At 57.9% G+C, this 27879-nt stretch overlaps 1 protein-coding gene across 2 annotated transcripts; it reads right to left on the bottom strand.

Moving 5' to 3' along the window:
* Window positions 1–140: 140 nt before the first annotated feature.
* On the bottom strand, window positions 141–21589 carry PTH1R (parathyroid hormone 1 receptor). Of its 2 annotated transcripts, none has more exons than XM_060109812.1 (14): window positions 21482–21589; window positions 20336–20458; window positions 7984–8118; window positions 6252–6362; window positions 6022–6140; window positions 5759–5853; window positions 5350–5545; window positions 4696–4849; window positions 3022–3082; window positions 2588–2654; window positions 2221–2315; window positions 1416–1557; window positions 1269–1310; window positions 141–609 (listed from the first exon to the last, which is right to left on the bottom strand). In XM_060109812.1, exons 1-14 carry the CDS (start codon window positions 21513–21515, stop codon window positions 232–234), a joined length of 1752 nt encoding a protein of 583 aa, XP_059965795.1. In that variant the 5' UTR covers window positions 21516–21589; the 3' UTR covers window positions 141–231. The 2 variants fall into 2 exon arrangements, with proteins under 2 accessions (XP_059965795.1, XP_059965794.1); XM_060109811.1 differs by lacking the exon at window positions 21482–21589 and adding an exon at window positions 10025–10127 and having other exon boundaries at window positions 20336–20447.
* Between the last annotated feature and the right edge of the window lie 6290 nt (window positions 21590–27879).

The raw sequence follows: 27879 nt of genomic DNA, 5'->3' as shown, positions 1-27879 counted from the left end.
GAGGTAAGACCAAGAAAACACCCCCATGGCTCCCAGCTCCTCCCCTCCTGGAATAGGTGCCCAGTTCAGACCACAGGAAGCCACACGCTGCTTCCTTTTCCTTTTTTTTTTTTTTTTTTTTTCCTGTTTTGTCCTCCCAGCCCCAGTCCTGAGTGGGCAACTGTCCAACAACCTGTCTCTTGGTCCGCTTGTCCACCCTTATGTCCACAGGTCCAACCCTCAGGTCCCCAATCACATGACTGTCTCCCATTCCTCCTGCAATAGGACAGGTGGCCTGTCCGGTGCAGACGCCTCCTCATCCAGCCCCGAGCAGGAGCCGTTGAGGAACCCATCGTCCTTAGGAGCGGCCACGGCAGGTGGTGTGGTCTGAAGTGCTGGGGACCCTGGCTTGGTGTGGCCGGGCAGCTGGGGGTGGCCATTGGCTGTGGCAGCAGGCAGCAGGCGGGGGCTGAGGGGCAGGCCAAGTCCCGTGCGGGGCCCTACATTGGTCACACTTGTGTGAGACACCATTGGACCGTAGCTGTAGCTGCTGCTCCCGCTGCGTGCCTTGCGCTTGAAGTCCAGTGCCAATGTCCAGCGGCTCCAGGATTTCTTGATCTCAGCCTGTACCTGGGATGGCAGGAGGAGGGTGGGTGGTCAGGTGTGCCCCTAACCCCTCTGCCACATGTCCCCAACCCCAGCGGTGCCCCCATCCCTGCCCCTGCAACACTCAGCACTGAATGTAAAGAGGCGCAGGCTATTACTGGAAAATTTCAAGGCCAAGAAGAATCCTGTCATTCTCAGAACATGGCGCCTGGCTGCAGGCAATTGACACACCCAGAATCTAGAAAGCTCAAATGACCCCGAGGGCGGATGAGTGTTCAATCCGGATGACCGACGATTCAACCATGGGGCTGGGAAGATACTTGGCTTTGCCCACAAATCCTAGCGCATCCTCAGCCTGAATCATCTGGAAAGACTTCTCTCTGCCTTCAGAACGTCCTCAGGGATGTTCTTGGAGGAACAGAGTAAGAACCAGGCAGAAGAATGAAGGGACAAGACTTGGGAACCCCTGGCACTTCTTTTTCATTTTTTAATAAATTTTTTTTTTAATTTTTGGCTGCGCCTTGCGGCTTGTGGGATCTTAGTTCCCCGACCAGGGATCGAACCCGGGACCCCTGCAGTGGAAGCATGGAGTCCTAACCACCGGACCACCAGGGAATTCCACCCACCCTCCCCTGGCACTTCTGCGTCCTTCCTGCCTTGCCCCAGCGTGGCCCACCGCTTACCTCGCCGTTGCAGAAACAGTATATGATGGCGACAAAAAATCCCTGTGGAGAGAGGGTACTGGGTCAGGGCCCAGAGCTGCATCTGGAGAGGGTGGAAGCAGCCTCCCCAACCCCACCCGCCCCTCACCCTCAGACAGGGCTGCGCACCTGGAAGGAGTTGAAGAGCATCTCGTAGTGCATCTGGACTTGCCAGAGCGTCCCTGAGACCTCGGTGTATGGCGTGGCCATGAAGACGATGTAGTGGACGCCAAAGAGCGGCATGAGCACCAGTGTGGATTTGAGCAGCTTCCTGGGCCAGCGGGGCATGGGGGTCAGGGTGGAGCCACTTCCCCCTCAACAGGCGCTGTGTACCCCGACCTGCCAACCCCAGGCTCCAGAAGCCACTAAAAGGCCCGAGGCTCTGGCAGCCAGTGGGGGAGCCCAGTTCACCTGAGCCAATGAATGACACTTTGTTTTCTCAGCCAAGTGTTAACAGGGCCCCTTGATTCTGAGGTGTCCCAGAGTGGACCATAAGTTATGTCGCCCTGTCCCATGGCCCTTTGCACCTGCTGGTCCCTCTGCAGGCACTCACCCACTCCCCAGTGGCCTTACCTTGGTATCCCAAAGTCCCTCCTCAGGTTTCAGTCAAGCTTCCGCCTTCTCAAGGCCACCCACTGCCCACCTGTCTCTCAGACTCCCTGCGACCAGCCCTCTGAGGAGAAGTCTGGGTTCGTCCTGCCCAGACCCCAGCTCTAGTGCAGGGCCTAGCACCAAGAGGCCCAGCCTGGCTTTGGGGTGTCCCCAGCAGCCAGGCAAGATCCCATCACTGCTGGCAGGGCCAGCCAGGGAGTCAGGAGCTGAGTCCTTCCTTGAGACAGGCTCATTCTTGGAGCCTCTGTCTGCTTTTTACATGGTGCTAGGGTTGGATGACCCCTGAACCCTGAGGAGCCTGGGCACGGTAGGTGTGGCTCACCGGTACTGCTGCCGCGTGTCACACCGGCCAGCGTTTGTCTCCCGCAGCTTGGTGGCGAGGACCCGGACAATGTTGATGAAGAGGATGAAGTTGAGCTGTGGAAGTGAGGGAGGGCTGCGTCTCGAGGCCGCACCCTAGCAGAGAGGGACCCATGACCCTGCCCAGGCTCTGCTCTGCCACTGTGTCTCCAGGTGGCTCCTTAGGCCCTTGTTTTCCCCATGTGGACTCGGGTGGGGATCAGCTGCTTCTTGGGCCTTGTGGCTCCAACCCTGGAGTCCAGGGAAGCCTCTATAGGTCCCTATCAGGGGCTGGTCACTGGGACCCATGGTCCATACCCTGACCCAGCTCTGTGGCCACCCCTGCTTACCACAATGGAGGCCAGGATGGGCACCTGGATGATCCACTTCTTGTTCCCGGAGCTCAAGTCCCAGCACCTGGGGGAGGTTGAGGCATCAGCCCCCACCCCCTGCCGTTCCCAACCTGAGCCTTCCCACAGGGAGGCTCCAGAGCTGGTCTGCTCTGACATTAGCTAGCTGTCCCCCAACTCCCACCAAGAGCACAGGACAGGGGAGTGTCATATATGGCCAGGCCTGAGGCCATCCTCCGAGGTCCCTTTTGAAGTAGCCTCCACTGACCCTGAGCGGGTACCCAGCTTGAAGCTGAACTGAAAACTCCTGAAACTGGGCCACTCAGGGCCAGGGTACAGGAGGTGCCCCTCATATGCTCTACAGAGAAAGAGGGTAGCAGGGGTGTTTCTGGCCTGTGTCAGAGCCTCCTGCCCACTTCACCATCTGGACCTACCCGGTGTTTGCCAGGGTGGCTCTCACACTGACCCACACAGCCACGAAGATGGCGGGCAGACCTGTGGGCACAGAGGGAGACAGTGTGTGAGGGACTGTCCATGATGTCTCTCTCCTCAGCCCACCTTGCCAGTCCCATTCCCCTCATCCCTGGTGACCCCCAGCTTAGCCCACCGTTGTCCCTGACCCCCCTCACCCTGGGCACATGGGCTAATTGGTGACAGAGCCCTACTCTTGCATGTGCTGCCCTGCTGTCCGCACAGCCTCCCCTCAGGGCTCCAGCCCTCAGGACCCTGTTCAGCCCTCTGCCCTCATCTTGGTTCTGCATCTTGTACCACACATGCACTCCTGCTGGGCACTTGGTGAATAAGGTATCACTAATTTATCCACACCCAGTCCATTCTGCCCTCCCCTCCCCTAAAGGGTGCTGCTCTGGGCTAGGGGTTCCCTGTGAGGGAGGGAACTTATCATCACGGGTTTTCTATTCCAGCACTGCCACCCTTTAAAAAGTCCTAGCCCCATGGATGAGGCTGGATAGGGTGTGCTATTGTTCCAGGATGGGTAAAGGGCTACAGGGAAATCTCAGTGTGCCCAGGCCCAAGCCAACTCAGATGGTACATGGTACCTCTGAGTGAGTTTTGCCTCTAGGAAGGAGCCCAAATCCCCACCCTCTGCCCCCCCACACTTCATTCTAGGCCCGGGGTACCCTTGGGAAGGGCAGGGCATGACCTGGGTTTATGCGAGGAAAAGAGCTGTGACATTCCTGTGCCACAAAGTTCTCTGTGTTCCCCTATCTGTGTGCTTCCCGCCCACACTGATACACTCTAGCCCCAGAGCCCACATCAGCCTGCAACTCTGGGGCTTGCCATGGATGAGGTCAAGGTCAGAGTGTCCACCAAAGGGCAGGGAGGCTATGGCTGTTGATGTGAGGGTCTCTAGGTGCTGAGCGCAGGGAGGGCTCCAGCCACCCAGCCTACCCCTCTGCAGTCTGGCCAGTTGCCCCGGAGCCTGGCCAAGCTCTGGAGCTGCCAACAATAATGGACAATTATTGGTAACTCGATCCCACAGCCCGTGGAGGGAGGAGTGCAGAACCCTAGCAACCCATTCTGCAGAGGAGCTGCTGAAGCCTAGATGATGCTAGAGCCAGGGCCTGCAGTTCTAGGCCATGGACCCTGTGGGCAGGGTGGCAGAAGCATGGGCAGCTCCATGCAGCGTGGGGACTGGTGGAGAAGTGGGGCTCAGGGTGGAGGGAGGGTTCCAGATCCCAACTCCAGCCCCAGCAGTGGTGACACAGTGGTGAGAATAGCTGCCTTCCAACTCCAGCCCCAGGCTGACCTCTGACCTAAGATCCACTCTGATCCTGAGTGGAATCTTGACCTGAGAGTCCCCCCCTCCCTCTCCTGGGCTGAGCCTCAACCCTGGGTGAACCTGCCTCCAGGTGATGAGCCCCAACTCCAGGCTGAGACAACCCCAAGTGAACCCTAACCCTTGGCCAAGCCCTGTTCCCTGAGCTTGGGGTCGGCGGGGGGCAGTCAGTCACAGAAGGCTCACCACCTGCTGCCCCACATCCGGCACAGGATACGCTGTATGGGTGCCTTCCCCTCAGTGGCACTCTCTGACCCTGCCGCCCGTGGTCCCACCCTGCTTGCACCTCACTGCCTGCGTGCCTGCATACCCCAGCCGAAGATCGTGAAGCCCCAGAGGTACTTCTTCTCTGAGAAGAAGGCCATGAAGATGAGACTGTGCAGGTACAGCCCCTCCACCAGAATCCAGTAGTAGTTGGTAGCCAGGAAGTAAAGGAAGAAGGTCACAGTCACCCGGCAGCCCACCTAGGAGACCAGCTGGTGTTAGCCAGAAAGCAGGGCCTGCATCTGGGGAGGGCTGGGCTGGGCTGAGGGATGGGCATGGGAGGGTGCTGGTAAGATATGACAGGTGCTTGTCAAGCTGGTGAGGAAGGGACAGGCTCTACCAAGGGCAGGGGCTGAGGGGTGTGTGTGGAGGCGATGTTGCCCAGGCAGGAGGGCACTGACGACGGGGTTGGGGGATCAAGGTGAAGAGGTGGGGTGACTGGGGGTCCGGGGCCGAGGCAGGAGTGTTGATGAAAGTGTGGGGAGGGGGAACACTCACAGAGCTCTGGGCAACAGGGCCTGGAAGCAGGGCTGAGAGGTGCAATGGACGCAGAGAGGTGGGTGTGAGTGGCCTGAAGCGCGTGGCTGCAGGAGACAGGCAGGCGCGAGGGCAGAGGCGCCGCAGGATGGGTGGGGCTCCCGCGAAGCCATTGGTGGCTAGGGGCCGCGGGCGGGCGCGGGCCGCCGGAGGGGGCACTCACGTAGCCGGCGGCGGCGGCGGCGGGCAGCGGCGGTGCCTGGGCGATGGCGCGCAGCTCCTCCTCCGTGAGGCGCTCAGCCTCATCCAGCGTGGCGCCGGAGTAGAGCACCGCGTCCTTGACGAAGATGCTCACGGCGCGAAGCATGAAGGACAGGAACAGGTGCATGTGGATGTAGTTGCGTGTGCAGTGCAGCCTCCTGCGGAGCGCGCGGCAACACCGTGGGTGGGGGCACGGGGACGCGCGGCGGGAGGGCACGAAGCGGGGCTTGGCGTACAGGGGTACAGTGAGGGGAAGGGAGACATCATGCCTCCGCCCGGTCCAATCACGCCCCCCGCCCCCCACCTCGGCCCCTCCCCGACCACGTCCCCTCCCCACCCCAGACCCCCGCCCCACTCCTCGCCCCGCCCACCTAAAGTAGGCCAGGATGAGGACAGCCACGGTGAGAGAGGCCAGCGAGACGGAGTAGCCCACAGTGTAGATCATGCCCAGGCGGTCAAACACCTCCTGTGCAGGTGGGGAGTTACTGTCAGAGCCCCGGAACTGGGGTGAGCACCAGGTTAAGGGTCAGAGGCCACTTTAAGGTTGCTGGAGGAGTCAGGACTAGGTTCAGGTGTCAACAGTGGAGTGGGGTGGCCTTACACGGGTCAGGTTAGGGAGGGGGAAGCCTCGCACCCGTTCACGAGTCTCATTGGTCAGGAACTTGACGCACTCGCTGTAGTTGGCCCATGTCCGGTTGTGCCCTGGCACCAGCTCCCAGCTGCCATTACGGTCACAGCGACGGTAGGCATGGCCTGCAGGTCCGTAGGAGGGTCAGGGCAGGCAGAGAGGTCTGGAACCACTGAAGCCCTGAGCTCCAAGTCCTGACATCCCTGTGGTCCCCACCCTACTCCAGCCTGCCTTACCTTTATGATTGAAGTCATAAATGTAGTCAGGACAGGGCATGGCCACCACCTCACCTGGTGCCCCCAGCGGCCAGCACAGGATGTGGTCCCACTCTGGCAGGCAGGGGCGCCCTGTGACCACAGAGATAGACAGAAAAGGTGGGGGACATCAGTCAGATCCATGGTTAGTGACCCAGAGAAATAAACACACCTGTGGTCTCTGACTCCCTCAGGGATAGGTGTGCCCCAAGACTGGAGAACTCAGGCCTGGAGCACTCTGGAGAGAATGTATTGAGCCCTTACTCCCTACTGTGCCCTGCACCCACCTGGCCTCATAGAATTCCCTACAGACCCTCTATGCAGGTGCTGGTAATGGTCCTATTTTCTAGATTGGCTGGCGCAGGCCAAGAGAGGCGAGTGATTTACCAAGGTCATACAGCCCAGGGCCCTGCCGTCCTCTGGTGCTCAGCCCCTAGCCAGGCCTCTCTTTTTTCTCTCTGTTCTTGGTCCCACCTTCCAGGTGTCCCTAAAGAAGAGCAAGTTCCCAGACTAACTGTCCCTCAGCTGAGAATATTTCCTATGTGCTCCTTGCCCAGGGACCATGGACTAGAGGAAGAAGGTCTAGTTTCCAGTGCCAGCTGGACTCCTGAAGAGCTGCCCACCTCATGCAGGTGTCTACCCTCTTTGCACTTCAGTTTCTTCATTGGGAAATTGGGATTGATACGCACTTCCACCATTATCCAAGACCCGCCCTGAGCACCTGCCATGAGACTCTGGTGACCACTCGTGGGGTACATATAATCCCCCAAATGTAAGTGCTAACTGTGGGATTCAAGGCAGGGTGACACATCCCACTTTGGGGCTCCAGCCTCACAGCAGAAATGCTAAGTGACCTTGGAGAGTCTCCAGGCTCTGAATCTTCCACTTTGCACTCCCAGCTCCCTTCTTTCCCCCTGCAGGGCTCCAACCACAGGACTCTCCAGCCACCCTGGAAGGTTGCCTTGATGGCTAGACCCACCCCAGCTTGGTGAAAGGCTCTCTGTCCTGGGCACCATATTCCCAGCCCTGCCTGGCCAGGCCCACAATTCCCTCTGATCCCTGGGGAGCCACAGGGTGATCACAGCCTCCCAGATGTGGCCCATCTGGAATCTGCTGCCCACCCAGCCGGTTCAAACTGGCCCTGTGGCTGCAGCCTGGGCTCTGCGTTTGTCTCTCCTTACCTCCCTGAGGGACAATGCAGCCCGCACCTCCCTCCCTCTCTTCTCTTCTGCCCTCCTTGTCCCACTGTCTGGCCCCACCCCTTCACAGCTGCCCTTCTGTCCTGCTCTGTCTCTGTGGCCAACCCCACTATGTGTCTTGATGCACCCTCCTCTGACACCCTGAGTCCCAGTCCCAGTGTGTGCCTCCTGGTCCCCTCTCTGTCTCTTCCTGCCTCTCTTTGTCTCTGGGTCTCTCCCAGCCTCTCCCTGCCCCTCTGTCTCCCGGGTTCTCTGTCATCTCTCTCCATGGGAGGGGCCACAGCCCTGGGTCCACCCCTGAGGTGTGCGCTCAAGTTCTCTGCCCACATCTCCTGGGGGCCCTAGTCCATCCAGCTTGCCTGCCCCCTCCACACTCTGCCCCCTCGGCTGAGTCTCCTCCTAGCACCTCCCCTTCTACAAGAGCCGAGGAGCATGAGCTCACATGAAGGCTGTAGAGCGGTGGGGCAAGTGGGTCCGAGTCGGTCTCAGATGGATGCATGGAAGCACAGACGTACCTCGGTGCCTGCTGCCAGTGGACACCTCCTTGTCCTCCTCAGACTCAGGGTAGAGCTTCCCAGATGGCTTCTCTTTCTTGGGCTTCCCTGATGTGGATGCAGATGCCCATCCTTTGCCTGATTCCATTATGTCAGCTGGAGAAATTAGGGCAGTTATGGCTGTTGACAGCACTACAGCAGAAGACCCAGGTTACCCTCCTGCCTCAGACTCCCCCTTTGTACAATGGGGGTTGTCCCCTGCCTTGCTGACACCTAGGCTGATGACAGGTAGGAACGTGCTTTACAAACTGTAAAGTGCTTGCCAGGTGCAGAAGTAATCAGTCGGCATGGAGACGGTAAACAAGGGGTTCAAATGGTAACGAACACAATTCAGGTGTGGGATCAACTAGTGAGTGGGCTGAGCGGTAAATCTGGGCAGAAATGTCTGACCCAGGAGTCATAGCCAAAGCCCATGCAGGAGACGAAGGCCCCACCAGGGGGCGCATGGCAAAAGTAGACAGTAGTGGTGATGTCAACAGAGGTGAAACAGTGAAAATGAAGCCCGGCCAGAGCGCTGTGTAGGTCGAGAAGCTGGTGGTGTGGAAGACAAGAGCAAGAGTGTGCAGTTGTCAAGGGAAGACAGATGAGCCCACCTACCCCATCCCCTGCCCTAGAATACCCGAGTAAGGGGTTCACAGCTTCCACAAGGGACCCTGGAGACTCTCCATCTGAGATGGGGCCTGGCCTCTCCCTCCACTGGAGAGATGCCTGAGGTCTCTCTTCCTTGCTGAAAGTCTTCCTCATTATCTAACCTTCAGCTACAGCCCAAGCCAAGGACCCCTGGCCCTCCCATGTCGGGGTTTGTGGCAACAATGAGAAGCTGAGTGCAGACACCCTGGGCTGGGATAGAATGGCTGTGCCCATTTTCCTGCCTGCACCCTGGGGCATCAGTAGGGTGGGGGTAGCAGGATGAGGTAGAGTGGGAAGGGAAGGCCTCCATCGTGAACAAAGAGAGGGCAGAGGGAGGTGCCTCCATGCTTCCACAACCAGAAAGACGGCTGGGTTCAGGACCACCCAGACCCTGATGTGACTGGGGCAGGGGACCAGGGAGCCACTGGTGGGGCCAGGGTGGGCAGGGCTGTGACTGCAGAGACCATGTGAGTCCCTGTGAATGGCAGCAAAGTCTGTGGGCTCCAGGGTATGTCACTGTGTGCTTGCGTCCTGGGTGTGCGTCAGCATCCTCTCCCAGCAGTCTGAGGGCCAGCTCAGGGGAGGAAGCTGTTCTTGCCTGCCAGTCAGGTGGGGTCTGGGCCTCTTCCAGGTTGAGGAGATTAATCAGACAGAAGTCAGAGGCCTGGATGGTTGCTAATGAAGCTCCATTTCCGCTTCCAGGAAATGGACTCAAGGAAGAGACCAGCTTGAGACTGGGGCAGGAGCTGTGAGGTCAGGTGAGTGCCCCTCCCAGCTTCACCATGGCAGGGGTCCCATGGAGATGCTGTGTTGGTAGAAGGAAGCCTTCCTACCCCATCAAGAACCCTTTACTGGACAGTGGCTGTGACTGACATAGAAACCCATCTGTATCCCTCTATTCTCCTCCCCTTCCAGCCCCATTCTCCTGACCCTGGGCACCTCTGCCTTGCCCTTTGCCCAGGGGGCCTTTTTCAAAGACCTATTATTCCTTCTGCACCTGCACTGGATAGCTCCCCCTCCTGCAGGAAGCTGTCCCAGCCCAGTCCAGCGGGGTCTGGAGCCCCAGTCAGTGCTCCTGATCGTGGCGTGGCCTCACTAGATCTAAGCCAGTTCGAGGTAATTCAGACAGTAGTTGCCTCCATAACCTCCTATCCCCACCCTGGGAGGGGAAGCTCAGTGCATCTCTGAGCCTGCTGACTTTAATCTCACCTGACTCACCCCATTTTTGGTCCTCACTTTGGCCTGGCCCACTTTATCTGGACCTACCCTCCCTTGGTGCCACTTGGTTCTGTGTCCTGGACTCCCACCTTCCTCTGGCCCCTCTGTCTCCTGACTTTGCCCCCAGACCCTCCTCCTTTGGCCCCGCCCCCACCTGGCCTCTGCAGGACTTCTTTGAGCCGCTTCTCACATTGGGCCTGGGCACGGTGCAGCAAGAAGATCTGCTCCTCTTTGGTCATGACGTCATCTGCATCCACCTACCAAGCCGAAGGTCAGATTGCAGGCAGGACTTCCCAGCAGAGCGGCAGACTGCTATCCCAACCTCCTTGAGGGATTCCCCCCCCTTTCCAAAGAATGCGGGAAATCTGCCTTACGAAGCTCCACTGTACAGACAGGAAGCCTCGGCTTCGAGGGGAAGGGCCTGCCCCACCATAGGGAAAAAAGGGGGAGGGGTGCTGTCCCCTGCTTGCCCGATAGTAACCCCATAGGCTGCAGCCACTGATATTCTCTGTCCAGTCTGTTCCCCAGGGGTACGTGGGAAAGGGATGGAATGTCCCAGGGTGGATCCTCACAGGATCCTGGCTGTCTATTGGGGACCTGGGTGGAGAGGGGGTGGATAAGGGGTGGTGAACTCTGGGGAAACAAACGGGGCCTGGATTCCTTCAAGTCCTAGTGCCCTCGGGACCTTGGGAGTCACCAATTTCCATCCTGGCCCTCTCCCCAGTCAGTGCTTTCCCGGTGAATGGAGAGTGCCTCAGCTCCTCCCACCCTTGAGGTCCCAAGAGGGAGAGGATGGAGAAATTGCTGGCAAGTGGTCTGGGTTGGGGGGGGGGCACTCCTGTGCAGACTGTGGGTGGGAGTCACCCACATCCATTGCTTATCTGGAAGTTTCCCTATATCCAAGTAGACCCTGTGTTCTGATGATGTGGACAGGCCTTTGCTCCTGCTGTTCCCTCTGCCTGGAATGTCCTTCCTTTCTTTCCTTCCAGCACGTACACCCTGGGTATTGGCTGCCACCCATGAGGATTCACTGGCATCATTTTAAGAAAGGCAGCAGGAACATCACGGAGGTGGGACTCACCCTGAGCCTCTGTTTCCCTGACTTAGGGTTGGAAGGAAGTCAGAGGGTAAAGGCAGCATCCTGCCCTGGGAAAAACTCAGTGTGCCCAAGCCCAGCCACTCCCATGAGTGGGACCCACAAGAGGTTAGTGCACCCCCTCAGACCCCACCTTCACCCCCAAGTCAGGGCCATGTCCCCGCAGACCCCCAGGACAGAGCCTGGTTCCCTTAGACCTTCAACAGGCAGAGCTGCATCCCCTCAGACATCCCGTGTCAGGGCCGGGTCCCTTCAGTCTGAGCGGAGCTTTGGAGGGTGGGAGAGCCCAGAGGAGGCAGGGGAGGGAGGTGGAGGTGGGGGGAAGGGGCGGGCCTCAGCATGCGGGGGCGGGCGGCCGGCCCGGGAGGGTCAGGGAGACCGCTGCAGGGAGAAGTTAATTGACCGAGTCTCTCGGTGGCAGCAGCAAGGGCTTCTAGGGCCAAGGAGTCTCCATTTGGCTCAGCTGGGCTTGGGTTCTGCTGGTTTCACTTAGCAGAGGCGCGTGCGCGTCTTTGCGTGTGCGCGTGTGAGTGGCGGCACAGCCTTGAGTGGCCGCACACAACGCTGTCTGGCTGGTGTGTGCACTCGTGTGTGCCCCTGTCTCTGTATATTCTCACGTGTGGGGATCGTCCAGCATGCACATTTGGAACGTGAGCCTGAGGTGTCTGTGAACATGCACGTGTACCTATGTTTCTGGGCAAAGGTCCACGTGTGTGTGTGTCTGCGAGTGTGTGATACGGTTGCTCATTAGCCTGCATGTCTGTGGGTGTCCGTGCCTTCGCGGATCACTGGAGTCTGAGTTGGACCCTGAGATCTCAGCTGGACCCAATGCCCAGGAAGGGCTGGAGAGATTCCCACGTGCTTGCTGCTGGCCCCTACAGCTCCTCTAACTTCCCCCACCCGCAGCTAAGGCTGAGCAGGCTGGGGCAGAAGTAGCCCTGGGGAGATGGGACTTGAGGGAGGACACCTCGGGCTTTCCCTAATCCAGGGGGCTCCAAGACTAACCTGAAGTCCTCTTTGTGCCTCTGGCATTGGGCATCCAAGGGCTGAGGGGTCTGATCCCTGGGTAGCTGCCCTGCCCATCCCACCCCCACTACAGCACCCTTTCACCTCCATTTCCATTATTGCAACTAGTACCTGTCAGTAACCACCACCACCACCATCACCACCACCAACACAACCAGGCCGCCCACCACCAATACCACCGATACCACCAGCAGCGGCAGCAGCACCATTACCCCCATGAGCACTAACTACTGTTACAATCGGTATACCCACCATCGTCACCGTCACAGCTGGCAGAACATCATTACCATCACCACCACCAGTGCTGTTTCCACCAGCGCAATTACCACCATGACCAGCACCACCACCCCCAGTATTACCACCAGCATTGCCATCACCGTCCCCACCAGCCCCATTACCACTGTCAGTACCACCTTTCCTATCATCTTATCCTTACTCCCTCAGCATGCCCCCTTCCCCACCACCCCTTCTTCTGCCCACCTTCATCTCTTTCAAGATGAACAGATAGTCACCAGATTTTTTCCAGCTGAGGAAAAGCTCCTCGGTGGCTGACAGGCTTCCACCAGTCCCCGAAGTCTGGCACACCAGCCCTCCCGATAGACAAACTAGCCCACTGATGTGACCCACTGAGGGTTATGGCTGATGGCCTAGACTAAAGGCAGGCAGCCATGGGTTGAAAACTGCCCATTTGGCAGACTGACAGGTGTGCAGCTGGGTGACGACCAGGAACTGACCCACACACCCTCTCACAGGCTCAAGGCATCTGCTCAGCCGCCACCTACTGCTACTGCTGCACTCTATGGCCAAGAGGAGGCACATCCTCTTTTCTGGAGTCTTATTTCCTGGTGGGTCTGGGAATGCCCAGGAGAGGGGAAGGTATGTGCTTCAGGCACCAGATAGCCCCCAGATTCCTTCACCCACAGGGATGGTGGCACCATCTCTGCTTCCCTGGACTGTACGACCCATTTCTCTGTTACCCAATCATGGCAGAACTGCCATTGCAGCAAGAAGAATTCAAGCCAAGGAGTCAAGAAAGCACTTTCCCAAGGAGTGGAGGGCAGCTCTACACCAAGAGCATCCCCACTTGCTTCAGAGTACAGCTCCCCTGCCTGGAATTCATCCATCACCTCTCCCTCCAGCTGCACCCTCTCCTCATCTAAGGAGATTCTGCCACCAGCACCAGTACTTGAATCCTGTCTCCACCACTGACTGGTTTTGTATCTTTGGCAAAGCTGTTTAACCCTTGTGCCTCAGTCTCCCACGTGTAAAATCAGGATAATAATAGGGCTGTTGTGAGGGTTAAATGAGGTCCTGTATGAAAAGCTTGGGCAGGGGTGGGGCCCACAAAAAGCTGGTTGCTATTATTACCACTGGATCAGCAGCAGCACCAAGTCATGGCTCCCCGCCTCTGGCTATGGGCCACCGTGCTGCCGGGCACCATGGGTGCCCCCAGGCTCAGGACCCAGAGAAGCAGGGGGAGACTGTCTTAGTAGATGACTGAGACCAGGGGGCCACAGTGAGGAGCAGGTGGGTGGTGGGACTCCAAGGAGGATTGGGAGCAGGGAGTACAGGAGGGCCTGCAGGTGAGGTGTGCCTGGCAAGCTTTTGGGGTGAAAGGACACCCCAATAACTCCCTGCATTTCTGGATCCACCCTGGACTCACACTAAGATTCAGGGTCACTGCCAGACCCCCATACTTGGGCTTAAGGGGCAGGAGGGCCCCTCCTCTGCCTCTGCGTCTGCCCTGAGTGAGGTCTTTTCTAATGGAGTGATGCAGAAAATGCTGATAGCTCTGATTCTCCTCCTGGCCTGGCCACTCCAACCGCTGCGCCCTCCCCGACCAGCCCCTTTCCCCCTGCAGAGTTCAGTTCTTCCTGGCCTAGCTCCTGGTAAGGAGGACTCAGACTTGTATCATTTTAGATCCAGAGAGTCTGTGCATCTCGGGTCTCACGGATGAGGACTGAGGGACCTGGAGCTGGGTCATGGCCAAGGGTCAGTTAGTCCATACCCACCACTGATAGGGTCACCTAGCCCTGGTGCCAGGTGTCCCAAACCCCTGTTCCTCCCACACCCCTCCTACGGTCTTGGGTTAGAGCTGACTTCCCCTGACCTAACCATTGTAGGGCTTGGCTGTAGCACTCTCCCCTTGTTCAACCCTCCAACATGGAACCTTCCTGTGTGCACACATGTGCATGATCTGCAGTTTGTGAACATGCCGGGAGAGAAGTGGCCTGGGAGCCAGGGCTGGTATTTGTGGGGCCACAGGCAGGGTGCAGATGGGGGCTGGGAGCCAGTATGTTATCTACAAACATAGACGCTGCTGTCTCAGGGAGAAAGTAATGTGCGGTCAAGAAGCCCGGATGTGCTTCTCATTTCCTGAGTTCAGAAGCTCAAAGGAAGAGAAAAGCCATCTGCTCAGTACCCCTCCCGCCAGGGGGCAAGCAGCTCCTTCTAACCCAGCTGCCAGGGAGACCCCACTGAGAATGGTGTTGGAGCTGCAGATGGCAGTGATGGTGGCAGTGGGGGTGGAGGTGAAGACAGTGAGTGGGGCAACGTCAAGGCTAGTGATGGTGACGGAGGTGTGATGGTGACGGTGGTGGTGGAGAGTCAGTTTCGTGCCACTGACCAAATGAGGGCCACTCCTCTCAGTTCCTCTCCTAACTGCCAAATTCCACACACTTGCTGTCTGTGATCCCAGACATGCCTACATTCTCCTCCTCCAGGCAAAACAAAGCAGGAAATACAAGGGATCCTTCTTCAGCTGCTGACACCTCTGTCTCTGGGAAAGAGGCTCCTTCTACTGCTTGGTGTCAGTCTCAGGATGCCCTCTTGGGTCATCTCATCCATCGCTCTGACTGGGGTCGGCCTGCTCCCCCAGAGGAAGACAGCTGCTGGCTTCTTGCTCACCTCTAGAGAAAGCAGATCTACCAACATTCATCCCTGGATGTGACCAGTGTCTCCCACCCCATGAGAGCCCCTCTACAGGTTGGCACCAGCCATTGCCCCTGGAGCTTTAACCACATCTCCTTCAACATCCCCATCTTATAAATGAGGCCACTGAGGCGAGGGTACAGTCAGAAAGAAGAGGGCCAGGGATGGAGCTAAGGTCTGCTTGATACTGAAGCAACAACCCCAGAGGAAGGGAAAGAAAGGAGGAAATACCCCGCCACATGGATCCTCTAGCGCCAGCCTCAATACCAGTTTTCCACAGAGTTCTTCTGGATTTTATCTTTCACTGTGTCAAGCAAGAGCCTCTTTGCAGAGCACCTAAGGCAGCTTCCACAAAGGTAATTCAGGAATGGAGGTAGACTTAGAGGTGATCAGATGGTGATGGCAGCTTGTGCTCAGCTCTAACTGGGCAGAGGATAGTTGCACCCTCGTATTAGGAGGAAGGACAGTTTGTACCTTCAGAAAAGCCAGAAGGAGAAAACCTTGGCTAACAGGAGACCCCCTCATGACCTCCTGGCCTTCCTGCCCCTCTTCTCCAGGTTCCACTACTGGGACCTGTGCTGGCACCCCTCGATGTCTCCCATGCCAGCTGGCTAGGGACTGCTCCCTGCCCTTGCTGCCTTCTGTCTGGCTGGCTGGCCTGAGCAGGCTGGGACGGGTTCCCTGCTGGGGACGCTCCTGCCCCACCACGCCACGGCTGACAAGTGCTGACTTTTTCTCCCCTTCGCCTGGCCTTCCTGAACAGGCTGCCTGTGTTCGGGGCTGGGAGGGGCTGGGGGGAGGCACTGTGACGCCTCTCATCCTGGCCAGCGTGGAGGCCTTCAGGGCAGGCAGTGGGATGGAGACTGGGATGGCAGAGTTGGCTGCTAGGACCCTGTGGATCTTCATAAGTGGCCTCTACCTGGGCTTGGGGACCAAGGCCCAGATGGATGGTATGACCTAACCTAACCATAACCTGGTCAGCAGAACAGAATCCTACCACGTCTCACCTCTGCACAAGGCAGGTCCCAACCTGGTCAGCAGAACAGAATCCTACCAGGTCTCACCTCTGCACAAGGTAGGTCCCAGAGTTGGGGTTCTGAAAGGTTTGGAGGTTTCTGATGTCTTTGAGAATCTGAGCAAAACTTTGCACCCTCTCCCAGTCACACTATATTTTGCAGACAATTTCAGGCATCTGAAAACCCCCCACTCCACCCTTTCTTTTTCCTGGGGGCTCTCTGAAAGAGCTGCCTTCCTGATGTGGTGGCCGGACCAGGGAGTGTCCCCAGAAGGCCCACAACAGGAATCTGGGGGAGGCCACTTGATGCCTCATTAAAACATTCCGAAGAAAACCCAAGTTCCCGGGAGGGCTCGGCCCCCCTCCTCCTGCTCTGTCCACAGGCAGCTCCCAGAGCTGGGGTGGAGGGTGGAGGTGTTTAAGGGCAGGTGATATAAAAAGCTTCAACGAATCAATACGAAAAAGACAAATAACCCATAGAAAGATGGGTAATGGCTCTGAGCAAGCTCTTAAAAGATGGACAATAAGCCAATGTAAAAGTCCAAAAGCTCACTGGTAATTGGCATATTAAAATGGCAAGAGACACCATGGCAAAGGTGAGGAAAAGAATCTTCAGGCTACCCTGTGAGACAGAGGGTGTGGGGAAGAGACCTCCTCCATCATTCCTAGTGTTGAGTATAACCCCACACAGGCTTTTTAGAGGGCAGTTTGGCCATATCTATTAAAATAAAAAATATGCATGTTCTCAGACCCAGCAATGACAGAATCTAGAAATATCCTACAGGGAAATGGTCACACAAGGACATGAGAAGGCACTTCAAGGAGTTTCCCTGCCACCATCTGGAATCTCTCTCTCTCTCATACACACACACACACACTCATACAGACACACATGAAACTATCTAAATGTACATTCCTAGGGACTGCCTAATGAATCTCAGGTTTTGGAACACTATGCAGCATTTAAAAAGATAGATTTATATTTACTGACATGAAGATCTCCAAGACACACCTTTAAGTAGAAAAATGCCTATGGCAGAGCCCTATCTACAAACTGCTATCATTTACTAAAAAACAAATAGAGGGGCTTCCCTGGTGGCACAGTGGTTAGGAATCTGCCTGCCAGTGCAGGGGACATGGGTTCGAGCCCTGGTCCGGGAAGATCCCACATGCCGCGGAGCAACTAAGCCCGTGCGCCACAACTACTGAGCCTGCGCTCTAGAGCCTGTGAGCCAAAACTACTGAAGCCTGTGCACAGCAACGAACCCAATGCAGCCAAAGATAATAAATAAATTAAATAAATAAATTTATAAAAACAAACAGACAGCAAATGACAGAATAAAACTATCTACTTTATATGCACACAAAAAGGTACCTGTTTGGAAATATACGGAAAAAGATCTGGGAGGACATCCCCCACCCACACTGTTTAAAATTGTTTTCTCTAGAATAGGGAATGGGTTTGGGAGTAATTAAGGATAACTTCTGTTTAATCCGTATTACTTGACTCTTTTATAAGAAAGAACATATTCAAGTATTAGTTATGAAATTAAAATAAGAAAATAAAAGTAAAATAACCAAAGGATTCTACTTTTAAAAAAATAAGGAAAGAGAGAAAAGGAAGAAAAAGAAAACCTGAGTGGGACATAGTGATCTGCCAGCATGAGCCCTCACCCTGCTTTGGAGGTAGAAGCTCAGTGCAGGAGTCTGAAGACTTGGGTTCAAATCCCACCTCTGCCACAGACTCACTGTGTGACCCTCAGGGCCCTTTCCCATAAAATGGGTGGATGAACAGATGGAATGAGAAAATATTTGTGACCATTTCTAGGTCAGAATCTGGGGACGGCCACTGTTCAATACGTGTTTGTTCCTTCCTGTCTTTAAAAGTGAGCCCCTTGGCTGAGCTGCCCTTGGAGCCTGCTGAGAATGGTTCCCTGGGTACAAGATGGACCAGCTGAGTCTGGCCACAGCCAGTGTCCTCCCAGGGGGACACTTTTTGGTCCTCCAACCATGAGGTCCCTCATGGAGGAAGATGTGAGCCTGGTCCTGGGGCCAGCTGGGCAGGCAGCATATAGATTTGGTGACAGGGTCCATCAGCTGAGGGTGGAAGCAGTATCCCCTAGGTTTAGGAGAGGGAGCTGGCAGACTCTCAGTTTCTTGCTGGCTCCAGCCGAGGTCAGGGGGCCTACAGGGTGTTGGGTGACCCTCAGGCCATATCCTCTATCCCCGGAGCCACGGAAGGTTCATTGCACTCACTGCCTGAGTGTGCAGCCATAGATGTCCCAACAAGGTCCCAGGGCAGACCCAGCCCTGGCATCCCTCCTTCTTTCCTACCCTCAGCCTTGGGCCAGGGCTAAGCTGGGCAAATTCTCTGCATGTGCCTCAGCTTCCCTGGAAATCAGTGTGGGTCCCTCATAGAGGCACAGGGCTTGGCACTGGTTGACATGCAACAAATAATGGTCATATCGGTTGTGTGAAGGTCAGTTAAAGGGGACAATAACAGAACCTTTCTCAGAGGGTTGTTGGAAAGATTAAACTAGCTAATATTGTAAAGTGCTTAGAACAGTTTCTGGCAAGCAGACAGCACTACAGAAGCATTTATTAAATAAAAACAAGAAAACAATAGACCTGGATGCACATGTGACCACAAACACACACACACATGCATAACCATGCTTCTACAAGTCATGTGCAGACCACAGCCTCAGACACACGTGAGCTCACACAAGGTCTTAGACACTCGCACCTACGCAGACCCAGAGAATACCATGCTGAGTCCCACAGAGCCCTGCTCGGACACACAGATACACTCACAGGTCACCCACGCCCATCACCCTGTCTATTCCTCTACAGTCACTTGCACACGTGTGCACACAGACCACACTGGCTGGCTCTGCACAGTGGCTATGCTCACACACCCTGGAAGGGGCCCTGGGAAAGGTGAGCCTGGCCCGAGGGGAGGCTGGGGAAATGGCTCTGGGCCCTGGCATTCACCAGTGTTTGGAGCGTCCCTGCACAGGGTGCTGATCGTCTCTGAACCTGTTTCCTTATCAACAAATCCTTGTATGGGGCGATGTCTCTGGCTTTGGGGTGCCATGCTGTGTGGGCATGGACAACAGTGAATGGGGTGTACTGAGGCCAGCAGAGGAGAGGAGAGCCTCAGATCAAGGGATTCTTAGGCAAATGTTTCTTTCTTGGTGTCTTTTTACAGATAGGGAAACTGAGGCGTGGAGAAGGATAGCCCAAGGTTACACAGGCATTGGCAGAGCTGGAGGAATCCAAGAGCTCCTGCCTTCCCGCCTGGGGCTCTGCCTGGATAGGGAGCTGGTCAGGGGAAGGCTGCCTGCCTGTGTCTCTAGATGGCAAATAGCCGCACCTGGGAGGTGAGGGGGAGGCAGCGGGGGCCTTGAAGTCAGACACAGGCAGACAGTCTCCTCAGCAATGGCTGATCCCCCAGGACAGGGCTGCTGTGGGATCTGACTGACTCCCCAGGGAACGGCCCCCAGACCCTGGCCCAGTCTGAGGAGGGTACTCGGCTCTTTGTCTTCAGCTCTTGGCCTCCGCCAGTCTCCCTCTATTTTTCTCTGCTATTCTTGGTCTATCTACTCCTCCTGCTCTGGGGAGCTCTCACCCCATCTTCTTTGTCTCTGTCTCTCTCTTCTCTCTCTCTAACCTTAACTGTCGCTTCTTCTCTCTCTGGTCTCCTCTTGGCCTCTGCTCTCAGGAGGGTACGAATGTGGGTCTCCTCACTCACCGGAGCATGTTTCTCCTGTGGGAGCGTTCTGTGAGGTCAGTCTCCTTCAGGGGAGCTCCATCCCTCCTCCATGCCACACCATACCCGCCTCCCTGGGCAGACATCTTCCAGTCTGGGTGAAGCTGGGCATGAGTGCACGCATGTGTGTGTGCATGCGAAGGTGAGAGCTTGAGGGGTCCTTAAATCCTACCCCCTGACCTCAGACCCACAGCCCTGTGTCCCAGATTGCAAACAAAACATGCAAAAAACAGAGGACCCCAGAGCAAAGTCTGTGTGATCCTACATCAGGGCCAAAGCCTAATCTTCCTCTAGATCACACTGTCATCTTCCAGGGAGACACAGAGCAGTGATGCTCAGAGAAGCAGAAGATAGGAGAACCCTAACCACAGATTTCCAGACCTGGGACCCCAACCCAGTCTTCAGAAATAGGGAAATCTTAGGCATCTGGAACCCAGAGTTCAGACACCTCAGAGACAGCAGGCACTGAGGATCCCGGGCCAGAGGGGACGCCCACCCAAAGTTCAGGTTACTGGGGGAACTCAAGCCTCTGAGCCCTGGACACCTTCCCCCCACCCCCAGCCCCCCGCCCAGGGACCCCAGAGCAAGCCCGAAGCCTGTCCTGGACTGCGAGCGGGGGACTTACCAGCACGTATGCGGAGCTGAGCACTGGGCAGCACAGCAAGAGCGCCAGGCCGGGCGCGATCCGGGCGGCCCCCATCGCCGCAGCCTAGGGCCCCGTCCCTCGGGGCAGCCGCCGCCGCCGGCCCTGGTGGTGGTGGTGGTGGGGTACAGAGCTGCGTCAGGCCGGGCTGCCCCGCCCACGCCAGGGCCTAGGGGACCCCGGAGGCCCGGCGGCCCGAGGCCCCGGGGCCCGGCGCGGGGCCCATGCGCTGAGGGCTAGGGAGCGAGCGCAAAGGAGAGAGAGGGAGGGAGGAAGGGAGGCAGCCGGGGGCCGGGCGGGCGGCGGGCGGGCGCCGAGAGCTGCGGAGCTGCCCGTCTGCCTCGGAGAGGAGAAATCACATCCATATGGCCGGGCCCCCCGCCCCCGGCCCGCCCCCCGCCCCCCTCTCCCCCCGCACCGCCTTTTCTTTTCTTTTCTTTTCTTTTTTTCTTTTGGGGAACTGGGAGCTGTGGCTTTGCCCCACGCCCAGTGGGGGAGGGGTCGGGGGAGGGGTTGGGGTCGCGGTCTGCAGGGGGCGAACGGGCTGTTATTTTTAGCTCCGCGGCTAGCGCAAGTAGGGGGGCGGGGTGGGGGGACGCGTTTTGCGCAGCTCCGGGCGTGCAGCTTGGGTACTCGATCCCAACTTTGCAAAGACACTGAGCCCTTCGGCGATCGGGCCGCCAGCTCCTTGCCCCTCGGCCCCCTCTGATCCTCATCCCGTCCGCAGCCGCCTCCGGCACTCCCTCCCCATCATCGGCCGGAGCCCCGCCTGAGCCCGCGCCGCTAGAGCGCGCCTGCGGCCGGGACGCCCGGTCTCTCTGCCTGTCTGTCAGTCCGTCTCTAGCTCCCCCGGCCTTGGCCTCCGTTCTTCCAGCAGCCCCGAGCTCCGTTTCGGTCACTCCCTCGCTCCCTCCCTCCCCTCCCCCTTTTCTCTCTACGAAAACATTTACAAGTTTCCAAAAAAGCCACGGAGCCGAGCGGCGCGGGGCTGGCGGCTCCACGGGGCTCCGAAGAGGCGCCGCTGAGTGACACCGAGACAAACCAGCCCGCCCGCCCCGGTCAGGCCCGGAGTCACCCTACCCAACTCCAGCCCGCTCCCCTCGCCGCTGGCCCCCAACCCCGACTTACTCCGAGCGCGCCGCCGCGGCCCCCGCCTAGCCATGGGTGTCGGGGATCCCCCGACAGCCTCCCCAGGACAGCGCCCCGTCCGCGGCCCCGGGGAGACTTCATGGAGCTCTTGGGATTTCCCCCCTGGCCGGCCTGGCCTCCAGCGCCCCCCGCCCGGCCGCCTCTCGGAGCCGCCGCCCGCCGCGCGCGTCCCTCGCCTCGGCGTCTGCCGCTCCCCCTCCCCCCACCCCCGCGCCGCGGCCCGGGCGCCTCTTCCCTCCCCCGCGCCCTCCCTGGGCCTCTCCCGCCCCCGCCCCCCCCTCCGTCTTCTCCGACGCGGGTGTGTGGAGCGGCAGAGCGGAGCCCGCCGCCCCCTGCCCCAGGACATTTCTCTAGAGGCCGCGGCCCGGGGTCGCACAGCAGCGGGATGTGAGTGTGGAGGGGACGGGGCCCGGGGAGCTCTGACATCGGGGCCCGGGAACGTGGCCCGAGCCGCTCCCGCCGCTTCATTTTCCTCTCCGGGAAGGCACAGACGTTATTTTTTCTGATCGTCCGGCCCCGGCCGGTGAATAGGGGCCCTCAGCCGCGAAGCAGGCCCTCTTCACTTGGAGGTACCCCGCGCGCCCCCGGCCGCAGCGCTGTCTGTCCGCCCGCGGGACTCCCGCTCAGGCTGGACCGGGATCCCCGGAGAGGCTGCTCTGCCGCCAGCCCCAGAGCCTGGCTCCGCCACCGCCCTCCTGCCCGCCCCGCCCTCGCCTGGACCCCCAGCCTCAGGAATCTCCCGAGTGGGTCGGTCTGCTGTGCCCCAGACCCGCCCCCGTCCCTGCCCGCGTCTCTGGGCTCACGTCCCTCTCTCTCCCTCCCCAGTCTCTCCCGGGTCCGGGTCTCTCCGAGTCCCTACCCATCCAGACGCCGGCCCGGCCTCTCTAGCTCCGCCCCTGACTCCACCCCGGGCGGCTAGAGGCCGCAAGACCAAGGGCTCAGCCGGTACCCCCACCGTAGGGTTCCGCCTCCCTCTCCCACTCCTTCACACCCCCCAAAGCTCTTGGCCGGCTCTGGCCCACTGGAGACCCTCAACTTGGGAAAAGGGCGGGAAGAGACTTTGGGGGCAGAGGCCAGATGGGGGCGGGGTTTATGTGCTCCCGCCCAGGGGGGCATGCAGGAGTGCTCAGAGGAGGGGACCTCGGACCCCAAGCCTACGACCTCTAAGTATCAGGTGGGGAAGCTGAGGTGCAGGGAGGACCTGGGGATGCCTGGAGCAAAGGGCTTTAAGGATGGTCAGGAGGAAGCTAATGCAACTGGCAGGGCCCTAGGAAATATCCGGGCTAAGTGGCAACCCCAGCTCTCCCACTTACCAATTGTGTATCCTGGACACGATGACTCTCCTGCTGTCTGAGCCTCAGTTTCCTCATCTGTAAAATGGGGAGCTGACCAGCTGATTCAAAGGGCACTTTTAACTTTACTGTTTCAGTGCCTCCGAGGGTGGGTATCTCTCTGGGTTTCTGAGAGACCCATGGACTCTGGGGGCTCCCCAGGCTCAGCCTGTGGAAATTGAGCTCCTCAGAGCCCTCGAACCGGCCCCCTGTCTCAGGGATGACCCCTCTCTTCAGAGTGAATGAGTGCCCAAGCCCAAGCCCTAAGGCCACTGGAGTCCAACTGCAGCCAACTTTCCTGGCAACCTACCCCCTCCTCCTGCTCAAACCCACCCATCTCCCAGACTGTACCCACAAGGGTCTTCTCCATACATTTCTATGGCCATACTCTCTTCCATGCCCCACTACCCTCAAGTTTCTTGTCCTGGTGTTTAGACTGCTGTCTGAGGCAGTTTCCTCCAAAGGTGACTCTCCCCAACAGGCACTGTTGACTAGACTCCTGGTCTTCTTTCTGTGTTCACTGCGCTGCCTTTGCCTTTGTAGTTTCCTCAGCCAGGATAATACTTCTTTGCCTGGTGTAAAGGACATCCCTCTCTCCTTGTGTCTCCATCTCTTCCATTATTGGAGGAGGGGTGGCTGTGGTTTGGGGACTGCTCCCTATGGTGTGTGGGCTCTTTTGGAACAGGGACAGAGGCTCAGGTGCCCAGAGCAGCCACCTAAAGAACACTCATGGTTCTTCAAAGAAGCTTTATGTCTCTGTTTCTAAGCAATTCGATTCCAAGCTTTATGATTTGATGACCCACACCCCTTGATGATAGGAAAAGAACATTCGTGGAGGGATTGGAGGTACTGAGAGGTGAAACTAGGAGTTGATGGAGGAAGTCCTTCTCAGATCTGACACCAGCAAGCTTGAGATTGAGGAACAAACAATACCCTGTGCTTGGGAGGACAAGGGTGGGCTGTGGATAGGGCTGCACAGAGGGATCATGGGCTCTGGGCCCCTTAAGGGTGTTTCCCTAGCCATAATTCGTGTGCCTCACTCCAGAGTCTCCTGCTGGACATTCCACCACTGTGGGCGGGGCCACTGACCCCCTAAATCACCCCCAGGCCTCTGGTTAAAGTGCCACCATGGGGGTGAGGGTGTCACACATTAACTGGTAGCACCCCAGTGCCTGGCAGAGCACAGCCCACCCTTTTTGACAGGCAAGCCCCAGGGCCCCAGGGTCAGTTTCTGGTCAGTTTCAGGTCAGTTTCAATGGCATTTAGAAAGTTCTGGTTGGGGGTGGGGAGTGGGAGTAAGTCCCTGTGGGGACTCCCCTCTTTGATCCCCAGGCTGGGGCCTAGGAGGAGGAGCCAAGGCTGTCACTGGAGCTCAGAACTGGAGCAGGGGCTGCACTCTGTTTCAGCAGCCCTAGGCTGACAGGCCTCTGCTGCCGCCATGGCCACCATGAGTAGGGCTCTGGCCAAGGTACACAGACCCTGGGGCCTGGGTGGGCACCAGACTCAAACAGGAAAAACAGAGGCTCTCTGAGACCTGCAGCCTGGCCTCACTCCCTCAGAAAATCCCTTGCCCGAGCCTGGAAGCTATCTGGTAAAATTAGCCCATAGACCCCGACCCTTCGTTCCCTCAACCCTAGCCCCAAAGTCAGCCTGAATCCCAATCTCAGCCCTGATCCCAGAGTTAGCTTTACCCCCAGCTGAGTCCTTTCCTTGCCTGATCTCTAACCCCTGGTTAAACCCTGACCCCAGGCTGAGCCCCCACCAAGATTCAATCCCAGACCTCTTTCCAGGTTCCCAAGCCGCTCTGGAAGCTTTTCAAGGCAAGGGGCTGGTAGGGGAGGGGATGGCCAGGCCATAAGTGAACCTAGGTGCCACTTTTACAGCCATTTCAGCTGCTCATAAACACCCCCCACCCGGATGAGTCACTGGAGGCTCCCAGGCTGGTCAAACAGCCCCCTCCCCTTGCAGCAGGAAGCCTGGCTTTCTCACTTCTCAGGAAGGTGAATGGCGGGAAGCTGGGGACACAGGGGGCCAGACTGCCCTGTCCCAGGCAGGGAGCACTCCCAGGACAGGCGGCTGGGAGTGTGGGATTCCTGTCCCTTCCGATCACATGGTCACAGGACCCTGCTGCGGTAGCACCAGATCCATAGATATCTCCTAGTGGGCATACGTTGTCTGCCCTACAGGCACAGGTACACACACACTACGTTACCAACTGGGTGCCCCAGCCTCACCCCTTCCAGCTACACTCAGGTCTCAGGGCTCCCCTGAACCCCACTCACCTGGAGCCCACAGGATGTTCCAAATGGGGCCTAGAGCCACAGAGTAGACTCAAATTGGCCATGGGGAGGCTGTGGATAGCCCTGAGCAGCTTCTGTGGTTCAGGCCTAAGCAAGGATGTTGCTGTTCGGGACAGGAAAAGGCCTGAGTCAGAGCTTTCACTTGAAGAGAAAAATTAATTATTTTTTACCAAACGCTGCACCAGCCTAGGACTTTGTCCCAGACCCCTGGTCAGGAAGCAGAGGCAGGTCCAAGTGTACCAGTGTTCAGGTGCCCTGGGCTGGGCCCTCCCCGCCACTGACCGTGGGCTTGCCTGCCAGGTGCCCATGCCCGTTCAGTCCCTCACGTGTGTGTATACCTTAGTGGTCCTCTCCTTGCCCTGCCAAGACTTTCTCTGATTAGCTCTCCTTCTCTCTGTTCCTGTGTCCCTGCCTGCCCCTTCCAGCCTTTTCCACATCTCAGAAATTTCAGGCCACCACGAGGTATGAGCACAGCCCCTATGAGTGACTTCATCCAAGTTTTGGGCACCTGGAGCAATCAGATGGTGGATGAGGGTAGTTCAAACCCAGGTCACAAGCAGGAAAACTGAGGCTGAGAAGGCTTCCCCTCCAAGCACTGAGCACCCAGTGTCCCCCAGCTAGGAGCAATGGGGACCCTTGTCCACCCAGCCCTTGTCCTGATCCCTGCAGAGCCATAGCCACCCTCTCTCTATCAGACTCTTTACTTACTGGAACATGGGCTCCTGGTGTTTAACCAGCCAGGAAGCCCTGACTGGCTGCCCCCCTACCCCGGTTCCCCCCAGGCTCAGGGCCTGCTTATGTAGTTAGAGGTCACAGAGGCAGGGGATTGTAGACAGGATGACCTCTCTCTGTGGTTCTGCAGAATGAGCTGTAGCAGAACCAGTGCTGGACCTGGACGCTAAGGGTGAGGACGTGGACAGATGGTGAGGAAGAGACCATGCAAGATCCTGGAACCTCACCTCAGGGCCCGGAGATCCTAGTTGGAGGCTGCCTTTCTGCCAGAGCCCGGTCTGAGCTGGTTTGAGTCTGGAAGTCCCAGGCTCAGCCTGATGAGGTGTAATGATTCACGTGGCAGCTGCCTCTCCACACATTCCAGCCACAGCCCCCAGTGCTTAGCATGTGAGGTGGCTGGCCTGGAACCACCCAGTGGCTGGGGCATGTTCCTAGGGCCCCCGCACTCAGGGGCGACCTCTCCCCAGGCCTCCCAGGCTCCTGGGGAGGGTAGCACTCTTTATAGTTTCCAAAGTACTTTCTAGTTCACAAGCTGGAAAGAGGGGCAGGGAACTTGCCAATACCTGGCCTTCAGGTAGGGAAAATGAGGCTTAGAGAGTAGACTGGGCTGGCCAGGGCCATATAGGGAGACAATGACAAATAGCACTTAACAGGGCTCCTGCCCCTGGCCTGGGCTACTCCCAAGTGTCTGGCTCCAAGAGGTATCTCAGGGCATGTAGGACCCATTCTGTGACCAGGGCCAATGGAGGGGGGGCAGACTTCAGCTTTACAGGTCAGTGGGCAGCTGTGTCCAAGGGGGAAGACCTCCTTTGCCCTCTGTAAAGCTTCCCACTGCCCTGAGCCTCCCCCCACGGAGCCTCTCCCTCCTCTGAGCCCACAAACGCCCCCTGCCCTTCCCGCTGCTCCCATCCTCACTGGCCAGAGAAGCAAGAGGCTGGGGCTCAGTGCCTGTTCTGTCCTGACCTGTGGATCCCCTTCTTATTCATGGCCTCAGTTTCCCAGTCTGTCATTAACAGATGGGCAGTTCAAGGCTTGAAGGGGCCCCATAAAGTGCCCAAGCACTCGGGTCCTGGATGCAGACCCGTGACTCTGAAAACCTGAGGTCCCGTCTCCCCCGCAACCTTGGGGGCTGCCCGTGCAGGCCAGGCTGTGCTCCTCCTGTGGGCCCCAGCCCAGGGCTCTGAGGGGCGAGTCTAGCCCTCAGCTCAGGGACAGGAAGTCGTATTTTCGTCCTGGGTCCTGAGGAAGGAGTCAGGGGGAGAATGGCAGCTCAGACCCAGTCATGTTTACCCGGGCCCGGCCCCCTCTGAGCTCAACAGGCCCATTCATTAGGAGCCCCATAAACACTTCGGGGCTCCCTGAGGTTCAGAACGCCTGGGCGCCAGGCCTGGCTGCTGCCCCCAGACGTGCTGGGGGCCATGGGCAGCAGGTGGGGCACAAGTGAGGCAGAACTGGGGATGACCATGGGGAACTCAGACATGCCTTAGCTTCCCAGTCTTTGCATTGGAGTAATGGTTGCTGCCTATGCATACTGTGGAGCAGTCGGGAAAATCAAAGGAGTCTTCATGGCTGTGTTCCCTCAGACCAGGCTCCTGAGAGCATGTCCTCAAAACGTATGGCCTTCAAGGCAAACCTGAGACTGCAGTGGCCCAAACCAGAGCGGAATTCCTTGTGAAGACCCTACACCTGGCCTTGGGTTGTCCACAAGCCACACCCTGGCAAGGTGGGCATGGGTGTGCAGCCCTCTGGGGTGGGGGGAATCCCTTGCCCTCTCCAGCGCTCCCTTCCTCATCTGTTTAAAGGCAGATCTTCATCAGAAGTGGAAACATGGGGACTGGATGGGCTGTTGAGAGATGAGGCCCTAGGGTCTGCTCACCCCCAGATCAGGAGGGGATGACTCATATCAGGGGCCCCTCCACACAGTCCTCCAACTGTGCTTAATCAGGTGGGGTAAGGTGTTGTCCTGTGGTCCCTCAAAATGGAAGGGATGCAGCAGCAGCATTTGGTGAAAAGA

The sequence above is a fragment of the Mesoplodon densirostris genome, chromosome 10, assembly GCF_025265405.1.
Source record: "Mesoplodon densirostris isolate mMesDen1 chromosome 10, mMesDen1 primary haplotype, whole genome shotgun sequence".
Classification (NCBI taxonomy): domain Eukaryota; kingdom Metazoa; phylum Chordata; class Mammalia; order Artiodactyla; family Ziphiidae; genus Mesoplodon; species Mesoplodon densirostris.
The sequence above is the reverse complement of the archived record's forward strand: the minus strand, read 5'-3'. Positions and strand labels throughout refer to the sequence as shown.

Coding starts and splice junctions, on each gene's coding strand:
- PTH1R (XM_060109811.1), bottom strand. CDS start 20,410: ATGGGGGCCGCCCGGATCGCGCCCGGCCTGGCGCTCTTGCTGTGCTGC. Junction 6,141..6,251: donor TTATGACTTCAATCATAAAG/GTAAGGCAGGCT, acceptor ACGGACCTGCAG/GCCATGCCTACCGTCGCTGT. Junction 5,546..5,758: donor CTCATCCTGGCCTACTTTAG/GTGGGCGGGGCG, acceptor CGCGCTCCGCAG/GAGGCTGCACTGCACACGCA.